This window comes from Cyprinus carpio, chromosome B24 (genome assembly GCF_018340385.1).
Source record: "Cyprinus carpio isolate SPL01 chromosome B24, ASM1834038v1, whole genome shotgun sequence".
Taxonomy (NCBI): Eukaryota; Metazoa; Chordata; class Actinopteri; order Cypriniformes; family Cyprinidae; genus Cyprinus; species Cyprinus carpio.
Window position 1 is genome coordinate 14488762 of NC_056620.1, and position 23331 is coordinate 14512092.

Genomic DNA, 23331 nt, shown 5'->3' on the forward strand with positions numbered 1-23331 from the left:
AATATTTAAATTAAGCAAATAATATATTCATATACTTTATATTTTCTATATTACATTTTAATACTCTAAAATACATGACATTTTAATTCTAAAATAATTATTACTAATTATTACTGAAAAATTTGAATAAATGAAGAGTTTGTTTCCAAAACGGTGTTTTTTTATTACAATTTTTAAAACCTTGATACAAGTATACAGGTGCTGGTCATATAATTAGAATATCATCAAAAAGTTGATTTATTTCACTAATTCCATTCAAAAAGTGAAACTTGTATATTATATTCATTCATTACACACAGACTGATTTATTTCAAATGTTTATTTATTTTTTTTTTTTTTTTTATGGTTATAACTGACAACTAAGGAAAATCCCAAATTCAGTATATCAGAAAATTAGAATATTGTGAAAAGGTTCAATATTGAAGACACCTGGTGCCACACTCTAGTCAGTTAATTAACTCAAAACACCTGCAAAGCCTTTAAATGGTCTCTCAGTCTAGTTCTGTAGACTACACAATCATGGGGAAGACTGCTGAATTGACAGTTGTCCAAAAGACGACCATTGACACCTTGCACAAGGAGGGCAAGACACAAAAGATCATTGCAAAAGAGGCTGGCTGTTTACAGAGCTCTGAGTCCAAGCACATTAATAGAGAGGCGAAGGGAAGGAAAATATGTGATGGAAAAAAGTGTACAAGCAATAGGGATAACCGCACCCTGGAGAGGATTGTGAAACAAAACCCATTCAAAAATGTGGGGGAGATTCACAAAGAGTGGACTGCAGCTAGAGTCATTGCTTCAAGAACCACTACACAAAGACATATGCAAGACATGGGTTTCAGCTGTCGCATTACTTGTGTCAAGCCACTCTTGAACAACAGACAGCGTCAGAAGCGTCTCGCTTCAAAAAGGACTGGACTGCTGCTGACAAACAAAAAACAATTCTCTATGACCAAAGTAAATTTTCCACATCCAATCATAATCAGAGTCCCAGAGTCTGGAGGAAGAGAGAAGAGGCACACAATCCACATTTCTTGAGGTCCAGTGTAAAGTTCCCACAGTCAGTGATGGTTTGGGGTGCCATGTCATCTGCTGGTGTTGGTCCACTGTGTTTTCTGAGGTCCAAGGTCAACGCAGCCGTATACCAGGAAGTTTTAGAGCACTTCATGCTTCCTTGCTGCTGACCAACTTTATGGAGATGCAGATTTCATTTTCCAACAGGACTTGGCACCTGCACACAGTGCCAAAGCTTTCAGTACCTGGTTTAAGGACCATGGTATCCCTGTTCTTAATTGGCCAGCAAACTCGCCTGACCTTAACCCCATAGAAAATCTATGGGGTATTGGGAAGAGGAAGATGCGATATGCCAGACCCAACAATGCAAAAGAGCTGTAGGCCACTATCAGAGCAACCTGGGCTCTCATAACACCTGAGCAGTGCCACAGACTGATCGACTTCATGACACGCTGCATTGCTGCAGTAATTCAGGCAAAAGGAGCCCCAACTAAGTATTGAGTGCTGTACATGCTCATACTTTTCATTTTTATACTTTTTAGTTTGGCCAAGATTTTTAAAAATCCTTTCTTTGTATTGGTCTTAAGTTATATTCTAATTTTCTGAGATACTGAATTTGGGATTTTCCTTAGTTGTCAGTTAGAATCATCAAAATTAAAAGAAATAAACATTTGAAATATATGAGTCTGTGTGTAATGAATGAATATACAGTAATATACAAGTTTTACTTTTTGAATGGAATTAGTGAAATAAATCAACTTTTTGATGACATTCTAATTATATGACCAGCACCTGTAGTATTTTTACATAAGCAAAACAAAAATAAACACACAACAAAAAACTCAAAACCAAACACATAAAATAAAGTGCTTTTTACTGTTTTGTCCTGCTTTTCAAATAAAAAGTAAATTACAAAACAACAATTTAAAAATATTTACTTAACACTGAACATTTTTCTTTTTACATTCTAGCAGACATTAAAACCAACAAAGCACAATTTAACTTAAAATTAAAAAGTTAGTAAAATAATATTTTTTGGCCATTTTTGAGACTTGAATCAGGCATGTATCTTCTACTGTACAAATAAAGGCAGCTGTTGTAGGGTAATTATTATTATCATTATTATTGTCTTTTTTATTTTATTTTACAGAATGAAAGTAAAATTACAATACTATCATTTATGAATGTCGATGGAGTTGTTGCTTTTTCGCAGCTTTTATTTTGTTGGAAACCCGCAGGAAGATCTCAGTGCTTCTTTTTGTTGACAATAGCATCCAGATTTATAAATGATTCTCATGAAGAATTTGGTAAGATGTTTGTCATATGTATCACATCGTCACATGCCTTTAAAAAAATTCACAAAAATGTTACTGAGCAACTGACGAGTAACAAGTTCAGCACGGATTTTGATTGTGCTTTTGACTTTGAAACCTTGCGCCGCGAGCTTGTGCAGCGCTATCAGAATACAGTACATGCAATTTATGCGTGCATTATAAAATATAACATTCAGCAGTTTATATACTAATCATCTGAGGCCATTTTGCGATTTCAACCGTCATACAGTAACCTAACCACCAGCGTTAGCCACCTCTTCTTCTCATTGGAGATGTGATGCAGCACTAAACAGTCTCTCGCCGTCGGTGTTTCGTGCTTGTAAAGATTTCTGTAACTTTCTCTGATAGTTTTAAATACTTTCACACTGCCGACATGTCTGCTGCATTAGTGTGCATCTCCATTTGATCGCGTTAGTCATTTTTCAGTACATACTATTCGGCCTTTTCGCTTATTAAAAAGAGATTTTTTTTGCTATTTTCGGCCAAATAATTTCGGTTGAAGAACATTGGGTGCATCCCTAATATTGACATATGATTTTATGGACACAGCCCTAGTTATCCTTCCCTTCTTGTTTATGAGTGCATGCTGGGATCTCCAGAGAGCATGAAGGAGAGCGTTAAGATGATGTCTATGAACCTTAGACACAGGAGGAAGGCAAATGCTAACTCAACATTCACTCACATACTCGCATTGATCCACACACTTTATATCCCAGCTTTGCGACGGCCTACAGGGATGCCATACACCCACACACACACAATCTTTAGGACTGGAGGTTTCTCTATATCTTGGCAGCTCGTCTTATTGGTTTTCACGGATTGTCAGTGATGTACTACTCTAAACAGCAACGCAAACAATCAGCAGAACAGAGATGCTTCCTCAAGGCCTCTGGAACTAAACACGCACATGGATGTTAATCGTCACACTACTGCAATGTCTGATCTGCTCTGGTGCTCTGTTGCTTCGCAGGACATAATTGTGCAATGTTCAGAGAATAAGAAGCTGGAGATATACAGGGCATTGTGTGTAATCATCTTATCAGTGTCCGGCAGACAAATGCCCCTCTTCCCTAACCTGATTTCCTTAGTGCTGAGGGAGATCCATCGGGATACATCCTCAATCCCTGGAACCTCTCTCTATCTCTCTCTGCTTTATCATCTGAGAAGCTATATTTTCTTCTGACCAGGTGGAAAAGATGAATGACATGAGATTCAGAGAATAAGACATTTACTTTTGTAGATAACACCAACATATGATGGGAAAACCAGAGGTTTTTAAACTGGTGTCTAGGGACCCCAAGGGGGCTGCTTGGGGGTCTGTGGAAAAACGTAGGAAAGAGAGATTTTTTTTTCCCACAAAAAGAGTAAAAAGCATCTATCTATCTATATGTCTATCTGTCTGTCTGTTTGTGTGAGTACTAAATAAATAATTAATAAATAAAATTATTAATATTCAAAATATTTTGGTTTATATTTCTTTAATTCTCTTTTTGTAGTAGTTTAAATCAGCATATACTGAATATGTATATAATGTATATATATAAATTAAAATATTACTACTAATTAAGTATAATACAAAGTAAATATTCCCCAGACAATGACATTTTAGTTTAAATATGAACGCTACAAAAATACAAAAGAATTTCATTTTTCCAGAAAATATATTTAACATTTTTTTTTGAAGGACTGCAACAAATTAAAGGGCAAGTATTCAATTTATGAAACAAAATGTCATTGTATTTTATACTTTATATACAGTATATATATATATATATATATATATATATATATATATATATATATATATATATATATATATATAGTATAAATGAGCCTTTTTCATGTGAAAAAAAGCTGTTTTAACAATTATGATTTTGGCACTGTGACAATTTAAAAAGCCAATTATTTAATTTTCGGAATTTACATATTCATATTTTATACTTAATATTTTTGTGAAAGTATGTCTTCACATTCAGACTTCCTTGACATTGAAAATTTGTGAAAACTCTTGAGGTAGATAGAAGAATGAAGACTTCCAGCCAATTTCTATACTGGTCCAGGCTGGTTTATGCTGGTTTGTTGCTGGTCTGCCTGCATATTTGTGCCATTCACTCTGGAGGAGCTGATTGAAAACAGAAGCCTTGCTGGTTAAGCTAGTGAAAAATCCTAGTGGGAACAGCAGCATCTAAAGCTCAACATATGCTGGTCTCTTCATTGAGAGACATGGGCATCCTGAGAGACGGACAGATGGCTGACCGGGCAGATAGAAAGACTGACAGGCAAGCAGGAGTACAAGAAGAGACATGTAAGAACAGAGAGAAACTGAGAGGGCAACAGATAGAGACACCTCGTCTCAGATGTTGCCAACAGGTCCAAGTGTTTACAAGCGCCTTTGATAGGAGCACGTCTCACTGCAGGAGAATCACAGCTTTTCAAAGGCAATTTCGTGGCTAAACTCTTTGTCCAGGTGGAGGATTTGGACTGACGGGTCAGGGGCTCCTGCACAGACACCTATACAAACTAGCAAAAGCTTTCCCATATCTTGTGAGGAGATGCATGTAACATCCGTCCGATCTCCCCTCACGCTCCCTACCCACCTAATGATGAAACATTACATCTAAAAGAGAAATCCACGAGCCTTTGATACTGCTGGCTGAATAAATAGGTTTATACATCTGGTACACATTTGGAACAACTTAGACAAGCTCTCTGAAGCACCTCTTCACCGTCTAATCACAGACGAAGTGTTAATAGCGCTTCAGGCATCTGAACATTGGCTGTGCATCGTGTTTTCTTTTTGCTGTCATTAAAGCGTGAGGATGATAGATGGAGTTTTGGATCTAATGTACAAGCTAATTTAATGCTAAGACGAATCCTGTCAATTTATCTAATTTAGAAATACAGATAGTTCCAGCTCTAAAATTTGATTGGATGTTCGATGCAGTTTAAAAATTCAATACACCTAGAGATGACCGCACATCAGTTAAATTGTGTTAATGCGTCAGGTTGCTACTTTACATTGACTGACAACCAAAACAGCCTTTTGAACTGTATTATTCTGACTTCTGAATCAGATTTCTTTATTGAGATGATGATCACACTTCGTTTTTATAAAATAATAAATTATATTGATATGTATGTATTTTTAATTAATACTTTGTATTAATGTGACATTATCTCAATCTCATTACAATTAAATTTTGTTTTGTCAAATGTAATTAATATTTTCAGTCAGCAAAGACGCATTTAACTGATCAATTATAATGTTGTTTTATATATACATATATATATTTATATATATGCCAATAATTTATGTTTTTGGCAATATCTCTAGCTATCGATACAAGATCGTCTTTCGTGTTAAACAGGTTGTTTTTGAAAGTCAGTACTAGAAATAGGCTAAAGCTTTTTATTTTATTGACATTTATTGATGACTGCAGTGTTAATATTTGAATTATAGGCCTATAATTCATTGTATAATAGACCTGTTTTAAAATACTTTTTTTTACAACCTGGTAATTGAGGAGTAAATAGCCTAATCTTTTGTTATCCTCACAGTGCGTAAGTTATACGCTAATATTGCGGGGCAAATTAATTGTAATTTTAAATTAATAACAAAAGTTACTTCATAATAATAACAGGCCTAAAAAAAATAAGAATGTAACAGATCTACACTAATTGGAGATGCCAAGTCCTCTTAATATCGCCAATAATTGATGTTTTTGACAATATCGCTAGCTTTCGTCGATACAATATCATCGTCTTTCGTCGCAATCCAGCAAAGGGAGGTTATCGTGGGGCAGACAGCACGTTGCCTGTTATGTAATTTGGGCTGCCTTTTTGAGTGCAGTGGCACTGAGAACATTATATTTCACACTCTTAAAGCTCTTTTATTTTCCAAATGTAATAGGATTTGTCCAACGAACCATTCAGTTTGTAATGCGTACCGAACCGGAAGCCTCGTACCGAACAGTTCAATATGAATACATGTATTGTTATACCCCTAATATATACTGTATATAGGCCGGGGTCTGGTCGGGTCACCTGGGCGAGGGTGTATGATATTCGAAAGACCTGAAACATCATAAAGGTGCTATGCTGTATATATATATATATATATATATATATATATATATATATATATATATATATATATATATATAGATCTATATATATATATACACACACACACACACACACACATACACACATGCACAAACAAACAATTATATTAAACACAACCTATAATAATAATAATAATAATAACAATAACAGTAATAATACAAATTATAATAATAGAATAGTTTACCCAAAAATGACAATTACATTTTAAAGTGAGTTTTTTTATTTATTTATAGCCAACAACTTAAGAAAAAGCAAAGAAAACTGACTTCAAGTGGCTTATTCTACTTTTGTCACAAAAATCTACTATCATTAACTTATCTTCTATCATAAACCATATCTTCTTAAGCTTGAAAGTAACCTCTCCTTTAGATTAAAATAGATAAAACAAATAATTTAAAATATTAAAATAATAATAACAAAATACAGAGTCTTATATAAAGAGTCTTAAATAAAAAAAAATAATAGCAAAATACAGAGTCTTTACTTTCAAAAAGGCAAGAAATTTCTAACTCTACAAATAGATTTTCTCTAAATAGGCCTGTATTTTTATAATGCTTTCACACTGATGCTCATGTGAAGTGATAAACTTGCTTTTCCTCAAAACACCATGTTTCTGTACCGTTTACTCTGATTTACCCTACACTTGCACATAGTTTTGCTTTTGCAGAAGTAAGACAAGCACTAAAGTCCATCTTTCTAGGTCTTAGTAAGAGTCCAACTCTGCTATTGTCTCTCGCACAGCCTCCGGCTGTAATGACACACATCATCAGCCTCTCACCGACAATCCCTGCAAATACTACATCATGAAAGACAGGCTCACCGACGCATCAAAATACCCTCCAGAAATCAGGGAAGCCTTGCAAACAAAGTCTCCCGTCTATACTACGTAATTGCCTTCAAATCTAATCAGCTTCCGGTCAGTGCACTGCTGGGTGGACTGGGCTGTTACCACTGTAAGGATACTGGTAGAGGTTTATGGCCATGGGATGCCGGACTTTAATCAAAGAGACACGCGGGAGAGCCAGTGATGGCTCAGCACGGCCATAGCGATAGTTTGGCACTGGCCCGCTGTTTCCCATTGTGCCACTGTTTCCCTCGGTGGGTTTGATGAAGGGCTGACAATGTGGCAGGTAATATAGGGCTGTAATCAACAATACCTTACACTGGTCCGCAATCAGCCTGTTAAGCTGGTGATTTAGATAACAAGCTTCCTGCTCTGAATGAAACAGTTTTTTCTGGATTTATTGCATAGGACATCACAAATGCAGACATGGTTTTATTTTTACGCGGCGCGATACGCAATGCGTAAAAACACCATATAAGAAATTATAATCAGTAATAATGTTCCCACTGGATGCAACAAATGCCTCGTTTGTAATGGGTTTTATTGTTTTTTTCTGGTCGTGCCGGGAGACGGCATCACAGTATGTTAAGGGGCGTGACATTTCCGTCACACGCTTGAGGTATTCGGCCAATCACAATACACTGGATAGCTGGCCAATCAGCGTACACCTCACTTTACAGAACGATGAGCTTTGTAAAAATCGACACGTTTCAGAAAGGTGTGGCATATAGGAGAAACAATAATTCACACTATGTGGAAAATAATGTGTTTTTTGAACCTTAAACTGCATAAATACATTGCATTATACCAAATACAAAAAATAATGATCTTTTTAGCAACGTCATATGCCCCCTTTAAAATGTGCATCACTTGATTTTTAGAATAAAATAACTTTAGAATAAAATTAATGATTTATTTCTAAACACTTTTCACTCAGAAATTACTAGTAAATTTTACACAAAAAATTACAAAGAAACAGCAAGTAACACTAAATTGTGTGAATTTTTTTAAGCAGAAAAGCTCAGATAATATTATATGTTTTATTTACAACTTAAAAAAATTATATTATATAGTATACAACATAAAAAGTTGTAAAATAAGACTGAAACAGTGTTTTCTTGTGAAACGTACTCCAATAATCTTGCGTTTTATTTTCAACTTCGAAAAATCATTTTTCAGTGCATTATTGGATGCGATACAAGATTCAGTTAGGTGTATACATAGTAATTCTATTAAATTATTGCTAATAAATTAAAGAAAAAAAATTAATAAAACAACTAAAAAAAACTTTGAGCACTACCATAAAAATCTTTTTTATTCAGATATTTTTTTTTTAATTTATTTTTTACAGAAATTATTAATTTATTTTATTTTTAAATTTTATTTTATTTGTTGATTTTAAATATTTTATATTTATCTATAGTATATATATATATATATATATATATATATATATAATATATATATTTGTTTAAATTTTAGCTAACTATAATAACCTTACTATTAATAACCCTGATGTTACATTGTTTAAATTTTAGCTAACTATAATAACCTTACTATTAATAACCCTGATTTTAAATCAAATTCATCTAATTCGTATAAATGTTGGTCTTTGAACTTTTTATTCATCAAATAATACTGATAAATGGTGTTGAGCATTAAATCAACAAATTAGAATAATTTCTCAAGAATCATGTGACACTGAATCCCGGAGGAATAAATATAATATAATATAATATAATATAATATAATATAATATAATATAATATAATATAATATAATATAATAGAAAACAGATATTTTATTATATACACATCTAAAAATCTAAAGCAATTAACAAATAACAACAAAAAACAAAATGCAAATGCCCTTAGGAGTACAAATTGGGATGCTATCAATTAATAAAAGCAGATTGTTGTGTACTGTGCTAAACAGAAATTGAAAACTAACAGGCTAAAGCAATTAATGAAGCTATTAAACCAAAAACATTAAGGACTTTAAAAGCATTTCGCTTTAAAAGCATCAGCAGGAGGTGTTTTTTTATTTTTATTTTTTATCAGAGCCTATCATCATTGTCCTAAGATTGATTGAGATCATTTTCTACAAGATTTATGGAAAAAGTAACATATTAAATGCAAAAATAGCACCACTAATTAAAATCTCAGCCACGTATGGTATATGACTGAATAAATGAATTGTTACAGCACCTCTTTGATGTCTAACTGTGGAGCGAGAACGAGTCTTCATATCAAAGTGCTATGTTCCTTCAAAGGAAGAGCTGAAGTCTCTAGACTTAAGGGGCTGAATGTAGGGATCAGCAGAGAAAGCATGCATAGGAAACAAATCTGGTTCCCTAGGTGCTTTCTATGTGAAAACTAATACACGTATCAGATTTGTCTGTCTGCTTTAAGAGTTGTGTTTATTTACCCAGGCCAGGTCCCATGGGTATTTATCTAATTCTGATAACAGAGAAGTCACTGATGTTCGGACTTTGATGTTTGTTTGTAAGTTTCCCTCAATGTTAGAAGCAATAAAGCTAAGAATGCAATATATATATGTTACTTTGTGTATTTTTGCTCTGCCAATTAAAATCCAAACTAAGTCAACGCCCAGTCAAATGTTGCACTTAAAAGTAGTGTTAATGAATCTGTGTTTTTGAATAGACATTCGCTTGATTCTTTCCAAATTCGTTGAGCAAATTGGATTTATGAATTAATAATCAGTCATAAAGACATTCATCTGTGTCTTTCCGGAATGAATCAATGTTGTTAAACAAATAAAGTTGAATGAATATGAGTGATTCACTGATTTACTCATTAGAACATTCACTTCAATAATTCCTGAACCGCTGAATGAATGATTCACTGACTCTTTCAAAAAGACAATTATTTCTCACCACTTCCAGTGTTAGTATTTTAGTATTATTTATATACTATTGTAGCATTTATAAATATTTTAAATGAGCTATTTTATATTTTCTTTATTTATTTATTTTTTCATTGTTATTTCTTTTTATATCCAAATTTAACTGTCATTTATTTTTATTTCAGTTTTAGTAATTTTAGTACTTCAACAACTTATTTCAGTTTTGTTCACGATGACAGTGATTCAATGGATAACGATCAACAAGTCACTATTCTGTTGCATGCTAGTCATTCCTACTCGACTGTAGTATCCAAACGTATCATACACAGGATCATATTCTCATTGGTAGTTGCTGAATTGAATCACCACACTTTTAAACTCAATTTTGTTGCACAGTCACTCATGTTGCCTCAATTCAGCTCTAACTGAAAACGAATGGCTTCCAGTCGCTTCAAATCGCTGTCAGTGCCAATGCTCCTTCACTTCAAAGCTGATCAAAATCAATTATACATGTTTCAAACAGTCTGCCATCTAGTCACCAACTACCACAAGTTCTCTGCACACTGACACACTTGTATTGTTTCCTGCTGCTGTTTGAAATGAGATTATAGTTGAGCGTTTCAAAGAAAACACATTCCCAGATTACAGCAAGTAATCGACTTGTACTGTTTTCTTGGGCGTCTGAAAATATTTCACGCTTCAAAAACATCCCCACATAAACACCCACACAATGTTTGTTAAATCCCAGTTGGCGAGTCAAAGGCAGGTCAAGAGTTGTTACTCACCAGCAAGACTGCCTGGTCTCTGTAGAGTAGCTGTGGCGTAGAGATCGTGGGATATCTTGTACTGCTCAGACGAGTGCACCAGCCTTTTGGTGGGTGAAAGCGTAGCGTAAGTTGACACTCCCGCGGTCTGCAGCTGCTGATAGATAGGCGACACGTTATTGGGCGGAGATGCCAACCGGTGAGGGGAGCCTGAAGCGTGAGTACCGGGCGATCCTCCGATGCCCACCGCATTGATCGGTGAGCTACTGCTATAGGATTTTGCAAGCCTGCCTGGGGAAGGCTTGGGGGAGGCTGAGGAGGACGAGGAAGGCAGGCGCTGGGTGGTGGCGTAGCCGGGTGTGTCGGAGACTGAGCCCAGACGCTGCAGTTTAGCTGGGGATCCGCTGGCCGCCGTGGACTGCATTGAGTTCAGGGGCGAGCTGACGCGCTGGGCAGGCAGAGTAGAGCTGGAGTAATACAGGCCCGGGCCGGACACTGCAGAGGAGTGCTGGGAATCGGAAAGCAGGGCACTGCCATGGCTCTGACAAGAGTCGCCCGCCGCAAGCTGGGCTGCACGGTTGGATGTCACCTGTGGCGAGAAACAGATTACTGTTATATCTAATTATAACAGATCCTAAAAAAGGAAAAATGTGTACAAAAAAAAAAAAATCGAATAATTTTAAAAAAAGTTTCTTTTTAATTTTTTTATTTATTAAAGAATCCAGAACAAAAATAAATGTATCATGTTTACACAAAAATATTCAGCAGCACAACTGTTTTCAACATAGATAACAATCTATAAATGTTTTTTGAGCAGCAAAACAGCATATTAGGATGATTTCTGAATGATCATGTGACACTGAAGACTGGAGTAATGGCTGATGAAAATTCAGCTTTGACATCCCAGGAATAAATAAACGATTAATGTATTAATATAGAAAACGGTTATTTTAAAATTGTAATACTATTTCAGAATATTACAGTTTCCACTGTATTATGATCAATTAAATTAGCCTGGGTGAGCTTAGGAGACATTTAAAAATAAATAAATAAAAAAAAAACACATAACTTCTTGCATGTTGTGTGACCAAACATCATGGCATTTGATGTTTTTATATATATACTTTACTCTATACTACATTAACTTAAAGTAATTTTTTTTTTTTTTTTTGAGTAAACTTTCATAATATGACAAAAATGAAAAACGTGTTCGACAGAAGAAAGTCAATTAAAGGTTTGGCACGACATGAGGGTGAGGGTAAATTTTGGGTGAAAAACTATCCCTTCAAGGTGGTTTACTTGATATTCAAATGGTAATGTATGAGACAAGGGCATAAATTCTTCAGACAGCCTTAAAAATCATAAGAATTCCCTTGAAAGTTACAGATGAAGCATGTCTCCTGATCACAAAAAAAGCCTGTAAACGGAAGTTACTGCATATACATGTACAGCCATATGTCGCATTTCCTCACGGCATCACCACCCCTTACAGTATGTCAATGAATGTTGCATCGCCTGTAATTCAGAAGGGCAGGCGTGCACAGATAAATCCAGGCAAATTAATGCTGGCGCAGTGCCAGTCATTTAGAAAGATGCTTTGGCGTGTGAATAAACATTTCTTCCTTTAGATTCCTCATAATCACCATGACGATTGTGGGTGATTACAATGAAACATTGGTTCCACTGTTTCTCATTTACAGAAAGCATGAAACCTGATTATTCTTATTCAGTATAAATTAGGTTATTTTTAAACTGGCAGCCAGTGCAATTTCCCATTTTGGGGGATGGGGGGCTCTGTTTGACAATACGCTGCATTCATAAACAAAAAAAACTCTTCAGTGATGCTTTGCACCACCTATGAGCAATCCCCTATCAAGAGTTGTTCTCGGTGGATAGAGCTGTTGAGCTGGCTAAAGGCTGAATTCAGAAAAATTGGGCCACTTTTGTCACTGAGATGAAAAGAACAAAGTGCTGCAATTTTCAGCACCTGAATTTACTCTAAAAATCTTTGGTGATTATGATTTGGCAGGTAGGGCTTTGAATGTCAACATTTTTGCACAACTAATAAAGGCAATAACACCTATACATCAATTTAAAAAATAACTAAAATAATAAACAAACAAAGTATCCCCATTACTGACTTTTTTACTCTGTAAAATGCAATAAAAATAAATACATTTAATTAAGTTTAAAAAATAGATAGATAGATAGATAGATAGATAGATAGATAGATAGACAGATACTGTAGATAGATAAAGATTGTTCTACTGACATGTCTTCACATACAGATGTGGCCATTATGAATGCACATTTTTTCTCGCAGCAGCACACAATTTGTCACATTCCCAAAGCTTCACATGGGACAGTGTTTGTACAAAAATTTGTAGAGTCTTTAAAGCAGCATATTGATTCTAGCTATCCTGAAGCCATGATTGGAGATGGTTTACTATAAAGAACTAGAGAATATGTCCTCAGTCTGCAAAAAGCCTTTCGGTTGTAACTTTAATCTTTATTTTCAGGATTGTGTAGCTCCTCCTGATAAGACTTTAATGAATGAGATGGTAGAGATGGAAGAATCCTCTGAAGAAGAAGAAGAAAAAAAACTCTCAAGATAGGATTGTGAAGACTTAAAAAAGGCGTTTAATAGCTCAGTATCATGTTATACCAAGGTGTAATGCAATTATACCATCATTCCTCTGCCAAATGCTTTATCTCTCCATCTCTCACTCTCTCTCTCTAGCTCAGAGGGGGAACCACATCCCGGCACAGAGAGCAGAGGAACACCTACTTGAAGAGACTGCTACTGGTTCCTGATGTAGATGAATTATTTAGGGAACAAGAGGTTTATGGTGTTAAAAATATCTACATAAAAGCACCTAACTGACGCGTTGTGTTATATAAACCCATCCTAGAGCAGACAAGCACTCTTCAGATTACCCTCCACAGAATCAAGCCGACAGTCCGCAAAAACACAGGAGAGAAAGAAACACAATGCAGTTTCTGCTTTCACTATAAAGAAAGCACACTTGTAATCCAGAGAAACTGCATTAATTTAAAATGAGATGAAAATGTTTTCAAAGAATCTTTGCAGCGAGGCTCCCCCAACTCTCTCATAAACAAGTCCGGAAGGCCGAGGACGCTGGGCATCTTTCATTAAAAGACAGAGGGCCTATGTGTTCATTTAAAGTGTCAAAAGATGAGAGAGAGAAGAGAGCTAAAGGGAGGGTGAGCAAACGAGTGAGAGAGGGAGAGGATGTGCCAATGTCAGCTTTATCGTGACCAACCGCTCAAGCTCTTCTTCTTCATCATTTGCATGCGTTAAACAGTCAGTTAATTAGTGAACATGTAGGAAATAAAATATTTCAGATCTTAACAGAAACCGTACCTTTTTTACCCCACATTCGTAGCTCGTAGCAGGTTCCCGAGACTCGTTTAAAAGAAATGAAAGTTGGGAGAATCCGCCCTGCAGGGTTTGCTGTAATTACAGTCTCATCAACAGGGCACAATTTAACTCCCAAGATAATGACAAAGTTTGTTGCGCACACGCTTGCCGCTCGATGCAATGCAGTACTGCTGGCGTCTGCTAACAAATGCTTCGGTCTTGCAGTTAATTGCTTTCATCAGGTCTCGAAATCACTTTTTAGGCAGCAGCTTGAAACATGATCCCAGCTGGAACCCAGGAAATTGTTTTGTGCCAGTCCCACCCCCCCGCCCCCAAAAAAGCACCACAACATCTCTGATCACGAGTCGTCTCGGTGAAAATACAAAACTGAAAGATGGATGTATTACGAGACTCTGAGAAAAAGAGGAAAGAAGCTGCGCTCACCTGGTTGTAGCTGTGCACGGCTCCTCCGGGCTGCCCGCTGGAGCGCGGAGGGGGCTGAGGCTGCTGAGATTGGGGTGCGGACAAGCAGTCGCTCAGGGCCACAGTCTGGTTACTATGGTAGCTGCCGGAGTACTGGAGCGAGCCCTCTGGGTTCGAGCTGAGCTGCAGTGAGCTCTGAGAGAGCAAACTCGGTCCTGTGTGCAGAGCGCCAGAGCGAGAGAGAAAGAGTAAGAGAGAGAGAGACGGAGAGAGAGAGAGCAATTTCAGCAAGGCAGCGATGCAGCCCTCAGCCTGGCAGAAATGGCATACATAATTTATTAGAAGGGGAGGAGTGAAATAGAGAGAGAAGGAAAGAACGAGCAAGGGAAAGACAGCACGAGAGATGGGGATTAAAATGACAAGAGAAAACCCAAGCAGAGGAATGTGCGAGAGGAGAGAAAGCAAGAAAAATTAAGTGTTTTAATGTTTGTGCGGGGGTGTCAACAAACAGAACTAGGGTTGGGCATGAGGACAATCGATCATGAACAATCCTTGAAATGCAATAATAGTGCTGACTTTTTTATCCAAACTTCGAAACATTTTATAACAAATATACACAAAAATGTGGCAAAAAGTCAGTGGTTGTGGTATCATTTTAAAAGCAATTATTTGTGCCATCATTGCATCAATGTACCCCAACTGGTGCGGAATCCCCTCAAAATGTGTTTTCTTTGCTGATTTGATTTTTATATGATTTATTACACAAAAAAGTAGTGAAATACACTCAATTTGTCAAGGAAAACAATAAAGTTAAAAACTTGTTTGCATTGTGGTCCTTGATGTTAAGCACAAACTTCACTCCTGGTGACAGGTTCACTGGCATAGTATTATAAATACAAAAATGACAATAAAATCCCACATTTACAAAACTTTCAATCACAATTAAACATACACCAATACAAATGAATCAATTAAACAACCTACTTTAGAGCCATCTTTTAATCTAAAACTGGCCATATTTGGAATACTTTTAACTCTTTTCCCACCATTGACGAGTTATCTCGTCATTTAGCAGACAACGCTTCCCCGCCAAAGAATAACGAGTTGAACAAGTACAAAACCTCGCAAACAAAAAACACACGTGAACACGACGAAAAAAACTAGCGATCTCTTATGTAAACAGATGCATATAATAAATAATGCGATCTTCAGCAATAGACAGCATATAAATATAAAACTGCATAATGTTACAGAGTAAAACGATGATCCAGGAAGTGGTATATGGCTGTGCAAGCTATGGAGGTGTTGATGGAAGTGATTTACTGGATTTATGCTTTGATAATCATACTGAATATTATCCAGATGTAGTTTTTGTTAAAAATTTAATTCTCTCACCTTTTCGCTCAAAATTATACAGTAGATTTTTATGAAACCTACCTATATTCAAGTGTTAATAAAAAAAGAATGCTTTAAGCTAGAATAAAACAGCTTGTTTAAAAGCAGAGGCTTTGATCTTCATTTTGGTTCATTGCATATTCAAATATTCATACAACAAAATATACTGTAGGCCATCAAATTGTAGTGAAAATCATCAAAATCGCTGGCAGTGGCTGGCAAATGTTTTCAAAAATGCTGGCGGGGAAAGAGTTTGTATCCATGCTCACTGGACAATAAAATGAGCTGTACGTGTCATGTGACTTTTTAGAGTGTTTTATTAGAGAGTTATTAGTGACTGAAATTAAACTGATACACTTGGGGAAAAATACTACTAATAATGGAACACTTTTCACTCAGAAATTGAAGTAAATTCCACAAATAATTATGAAGAAACAGCAATAACAGTAAATTATGTGTGAATTTTTTAAGTAGAAAAGCTCAGATAATATTTGTTTGATTTACAACTTGAAAAAATCATATTATATAGTATACAACATAAAAAAGTCCTCTACAACCATATTTAAACACTGGCAAGATAGATTTGATTTATCTGACAAATACTTGAGCAAACATAATGACCAAAATGTCCATTCCTGTCAGATTACACAGATAACCAGCAGTGGCCTGACTGCGTGTTTAGAGCGCTTCTGGGCCAACCTGTCAGCAAACCAGATTCTATCAACAATTCATAGTTTGTCAAGATGCTATCGGCCTTCATGTAGCTTTCAGCAGACCCATGTTTGCACTATCAGTCTCAATCAGAGATTAGCTGCTTCTGAAACATACTGTGAAAATAATGATTGTTTTGTCCCTCCCCTCACAAAAACACTGTCCCTTTAAAAACGGCTTGGGTTAAAGCATCTCAGGTTTCTCAGGAGGAGGATGTTGTCTGCTCTCCTCGCGCTACACAATAATCTATGGCTCCTGTATCAGACAGATCCATCAAGCTGGTCTGGGGAGATAAGAAAATTGGTGCATTATTCAAGTCCATAATAGCCTGCTGCTCTCATTTATGTTCCCATTGATCTGAAAACCCCTGATCAGATGTGGGGAATGCAGTGCAGCTTTGGTTAACCTAAAGCTTTCCTCTGCCCTGGACCCTTGACCATATCATCATCAGACTTCATGGCATTGTAAGGTGAAGTCTCAAATGCTATTAGAGATGATTAAAAGCAACAGAACAGTCATTAGAGTCCACTTGCTGAACTATCCCTTTAATGCTGTCACAAAAATTCTGATCTTCATTTCTCATTATGTCAGATAAGTACTGCACATTGCGCATGCCATGCATAAAATAAAGTAATAAAATAAAATGCCTATATAAAATAATAATAATAATAAAAAAGGAATTATGCATGCATTAAAAAATAAATATAACAAAATGCAATTATGCATGTTTACATAAAATAAATTAAAACAAGAAATGCAATTATGAATACATGCATAAATAAAAAACGAAAAGCTGAAAATGCAATTGTGAAGAAAGAAAGAAAGAGAGAGATTCAGACAGACAGAGAGATAATGCAATTATTCATGCATACATAAAAATATATAAAAACTGAAAATATAATTGTGCATGCACAGATACATAAAATAATAACAAAATAAAACAAGAAATGCATTTATGAATGCATGACTAAAGTAAATTAATTAATTAAAAAATAAATAAATGTTAAAACATAAAATGCAATTGTGCATAAATAAATAAACTGAAATGCATATATAAAATAAAAATAATTATGCATGTATAAACTAATAAAATAAAATACAACAATGCAATTATGCATTGTTACATAAAATAATAAATTAAAACAAGAACTGCAGTTATGAATATGCATAAATAAATAAAAATCTAAAAGCTGAAAATGCAATTGTGAAGAAAGAAAGAAAGAAAGAAAGAAAGAAAGAAAGAAAGAAAGAAAGACAAAGCAATTATTCATGCATACATAAATAAAAATATAAAAACTGAAAATGTAATTGTCCATGCATGGATACATAAAATAACAACAAAATGAAACCAAGACATGCATTAAATAAACAAACAAACAAACAAACAGAAAATGCAATTGTGCATAAATAAAATTAAACCAATAAAATAAAATAAATCAAAATCAAATCAAAAATATATTTTAGACTTTGGAATTGACATGGGTGAACTACCTGTTCACTGGCCAGGAGGTCAGTGTAATTGGCCAGCGTTGATGATTAAATGACTAACACTCAGCCAGGCCGATATATCACTGTCACTAGTGCTAATATTCTAATGTGGTGCGTGTTCCTTCTCTTTTGTATGAATACTGTATGTACCTTTTTTTTTTGCATGTTGTTTTCAGCCTCCTGGGAATCATTCTCTCATTTGAAGCAGCATGTCTACAGAAGCTGCAGCTACAACATCACAGCAGTGACACTAAATATAGCTCCTCACCTAGTGTAAGACACTTACACAGCTGTTACACATCTGACTTCCCCCATCCTCAGTCAAGCCTGCCCAAGATATCCACAGCACTCTCATTCCTCTCCTTAAAACACAGTGGCTGGATTAGCTTAACTGAGGATAACACCTCCATACATGTAAAGTAGTGTTGCTAAAACCTGAACATCAAAGAGCCGGGCAGCGCTGCATGCTGTATCACACAGAATCAATCACACATCCCCAACGTACAGTCCTCCAAACACCAGCTTTACTGATTTCAAAAGCTTCTGGGGTGAGGTGCTCCTCTTTTCCCATGTCTCAGTTTGCAAGTCTTCCCCCCAAAAATTAAACCATTAATACCATAAATTTCAATACTACATCAAAACTAAATAATTAAGCAAAATATTGGCTCTGAATGCATCAAAGCAATAGTCCACACTAAAAGTGAAAATTGTCTCATTATTTACTAACTCTCATGTCTTTCCAAATTTTTTCCAAAACCAGAAATTAAGTTATTAATGAATAAATTAGTAAATAAACACGCAATTATTCATAAATACAACAAAAAAATAGACAATTCAAATATGCATTCAAAATAAAATTAAATAAAACAGTTAATATTAGACTTTGGAACTGACAAAGGCACACAGGTTTGGAATGACATTAGACTGAGTAAATGATACAGAAATATCCCTTTTTTCCCCGTCAGAGTCTATTATGCTGTCAATAAGAATATTAACAAAATTTAAATAAATAACTAAATAAATAAAATAAAGTATTTATAAGAAAATAAACACTCCTCTTGTTTTATTTCTTTGTTAATTATTGCTGATTGTTTAACTGAATAATTAAATTAAGCAATGCTTACCTAAATTAAAATAATTAATAAAAATGGAAGGCAACGTGCCATTGTTTTAATTTGCTTAATAATTATATGAATGTTTAACTAATTTTAAATAAATGCATCACATGTGTGATGCTGGGAAATTCCACTGCTAATATTTTTAATTCCACTGCTAATATTATTAATTTAAATAGGGAATTTGGCCATGGAGATAGAGAGAGGAAAAAAATTTGGGGATATGTATTGTTTTTCCAAACAAAATTTCAGTTAACACAAAAATAACATTACAAACAGGTATCATACAGTTATCATCAAAATATAAGCAGCCTACTGATAACCTTTCTGTATTTTACAACCACAAGACATATACTTTGCATTTTGTTTAAATTGTCTGAAAGTTAATAAATCACAGTTGTTTCACTTGCCATGGTATCAAGAAGATGCTTGACAAAATTTCACATAATTCCAGGCTGTTAAATTAACTAATGGATGGAATAAATTTGTACTAGAAATATCTAATCCCATCTCGGAAGTCCATGGACTGTTGGACTATTATATAAAATATCAGCAGGTGTTCTACCTCTACTTTTTTAGTTCCTCTATGATTAAACATTTCACATGGGATCTATTTTTTATATTCTTTTACTAAACTCACAAAGCAGAATCTTCATACTGCTGTGACTCAGTACAAGTGTGACATGGATATATAATATAATCAGAGGAAACCTATGGAAACGCTGACATTACACATAGCAGACACTGAGACCGATGCCTTCAAGACATCAGTCTTTTTCTTATTCCAGTGATGCTTAGATCACTAATGCATTCGGAACGAGTCGGGGACAAGCTCCATTCAAAGAATAAAGCCTCTGGATGGCGGAGGCCAATGTTTGTTGGCCATCAGATAATATGTAAAAGCGTGTCCACATCAGACACCTCCACGGAGCTCCAGCTACTTTATCTCGACTCACCCTTCTATCAGATAAATTATTGAAAGCCACTCTGTCCTTAGCGAAACGTTACAGCTCACTGTAATTCCAGCCCTTTATAGTAAATATACTTAGTTTCAATGCATAATTCATGGGCTGTTATGTTCGGCTGTGGTGTTCTAACGCCTGAAGCCCAGAGAATGTTGTGGTGGGGATGTCTATTCAGCGGAGGCGTTATCTGTTTTGATTATTTTGACTTTAAAGCGGGAATTGGATTGCAAAAACTTGTGGCATTTTTCTCTTGTCACCGACCTTAACAGAAAGCACAAAGTCAATAACTTATTTAAAAGCCACTTTGAACTCTGGAAAAGATCAATGACATGCAACTTTCTGGGAGGAGATTAGGACAGTTTTCGGTGAAGTAATATATCCTCCATAAAACAGATGCTTAAGCCTTTGTGTTCTTAATCTCTGCCAAAAAAAAAAAAAAAAAGAGAAAAGGTGAAATGTGGGACAGGGTGGTAAAGTTACACTTTACCATAGAAAAACATGCTGACATTCAGAGATTTATGAATTCTAGTCAATCTTGCACCAGTAACATACATCATGGTCAGCTTTCATCTTATTTTTAATAATAAAAAAAAAAAAAAAGGTCAGTATGATACTCTAATTGGACTGGTTAAATAACACATACAATGTGAAAATCATCTTTCAAAGTTGCAAATAAACATACTATTTTAGTATTTTTATTTGCACTATTTTATTATTGTTATTATTATCATTATTATTATTATTATTTATTTCACTTGAATTTCGAAGTGGGATTTTTAATAAATCTGTAAAATTGCTACATGCTACATTTTACTGCCAGGGAAAGCCAAACATGCAGAAGGATTCACCAAAAAATGTCACTTCTTTCATTATTTATTCACTCTCACCATTTACAGTACATTTATTATATATTTTGAATAATACTTGGGTCCAAACAATATTGGATTACAATTGTGTTACACATTCTTATGCGTTCTGGAAAATAAATTAATTCATTAAGGTTTGGAACGGCATGAGGGGTGAGTAAATGATTGACAGACTTTTCATTTTTGGGTGAATTATTTCTTTATCAGATTTCATTAGCATATAATGGAGATTTATTTGCCAATTACATACAGAATTTTAAGTATATTCATAACAACAGACTTCTGTCCACTTGTTCTGGCACACAACTTCCAGTTCTGCTGTCTTAATTTAACATGGCATGTGGCTAGATGTAGTTTCACAAAATGACAAAAATAAAAGTTATCATCATCCCTAAATAAAACACTTTAGGTGCAATGCACAACATAACAGGCAGCTTAATTATCAGAACTGACATAATAAAAGCAATGTACATAACATTAATCTTGACAGATGTTCTCAGTTATGTTCAAAATGCAGATACAAAAATACAAAGTGAGACAAATGGTTGCCTTATACAGTTATAGATGTGAAAAAGGCTGTTTCCTGATTTTCAATGTGTCAAAGAGATATGTTACAGTTGCTGCACATGTATTCAGTACTTACAAGTATAATATACATCAGTATATTATATTATTACTTATTTTTTGCATGTAAGATGTTTTTGCATCAGTACATTGCTCAATAAAAACGTGAAAATGCATTTTTGCAGAAAAAAATATTATTCCTCTTACAATTTTCAATCATTTATAAGCCACATACAGTACATCTGAAAACATATTTAAAATATTGTGCACCTTTTAAGGGGAAAGAACAAAGACATTTTTCCAAACAGAACAACTGTGCCATTTTTTAGACTAGAAAATGTTCTGCAATTGTGTAGAGAGTTACCATGCCTTTTTTTTTTTTTTTGCCGTAAGGCTCTGTCTGGAAATAATTTCACATTATTGCAATAACTAGCACTAGATTCCTTGATGCACCAGTTATCATATTCACCATCAGTATCAAAGATGCTGTTTAGAAACCAATCCACTGAATAGACACACCCCCTTTTTCAAAATCCCGCCCTCTCGTATATGTGCTGCTCTGTTGATTGACAGCAAATGCTCTTCTTTCAAATGAATGTAGACATCAATGTGACTCTCAGCCAGGTTGTCAAGTTGAAATCAATGGTGAAAATCTCTTCGCTAATTGGTAGGATTAAGCTTTTGTTTCTTTAATGGACAACACTCAAACATAAAGCAAACTCAGGCACTCCAAAAAACAGTTAAATAAGCAACTGTGATTGCAACTCACTATCAGCTGTGGTATATTCCTGATGATCCAAGATCCCAGACTCCTGTAGGGAGCGGATACACGAATCCACCAGTTCCAGGCCTGTGTTTAGTTCCTCCTCAATATCCTTCTGTCCATCTGGGAAAAACAGGGAAGAGGTTAATCATGCATGCACTACAAATACTTCCTGAAGCCTCATTTGTCACACTTGGGCTATGACCTCTTGACCTTTTCCTATCACTTGCTCACTAAGCATCCAGGCTGAGATTGAACTTAATTGGCTGTTTGGATGACCCTGTTAACTGGCGTGCTGCTTGTTCTGTGTCAGGACTGACTGCCAACTCTTCCAGGGCCAGTGTGGCATAATTTGCCAAGGGATAAAGGGTTACACAAGCTCCCTAAGACATAAGATTAACCTCTCAACTAGAGCAGCACCCTTACAGCCGGAGAGCAGGATGCCAAGCTGGGATTCGTCACTGTTTAGACACATATGAGAGTGATACAGACTGGACATGTTGGGTTAAAGATGATTAGAGCAAGCACACTAGAACTGCAACAATGAATCAGGAAAACTGCTCAAATGGATGATGAAAATACTACATAATGAATTTAATGAATACTAAGGTTACTTTAAAACCTGTATATTGTAATCTATATACAGCATTTAAAACTTATTTCTTTCTTCTATCCAGACCGATAATGTACATATAACACATTTTACAACAGTT

General features: G+C 35.2%; 1 protein-coding gene across 4 annotated transcripts in view; it reads right to left on the reverse strand.

Annotated features, from left to right (window-relative positions):
- ctnnd2a (catenin (cadherin-associated protein), delta 2a) overlaps nt 1–23331 on the reverse strand; it is a 318097-nt gene that overhangs the window by 147128 nt on the left and 147638 nt on the right. For all 4 annotated transcript variants that reach the window (XM_042752176.1, XM_042752179.1, XM_042752178.1 and 1 more), the window contains 3 exons: nt 22625–22741; nt 14773–14966; nt 10968–11535 (listed from right to left, as the gene is read on the reverse strand). In XM_042752176.1, the coding sequence (XP_042608110.1) occupies nt 10968–11535; nt 14773–14966; nt 22625–22741 (879 nt within the window). The remainder of the gene's footprint in view (nt 1–10967; nt 11536–14772; nt 14967–22624; nt 22742–23331) is intronic.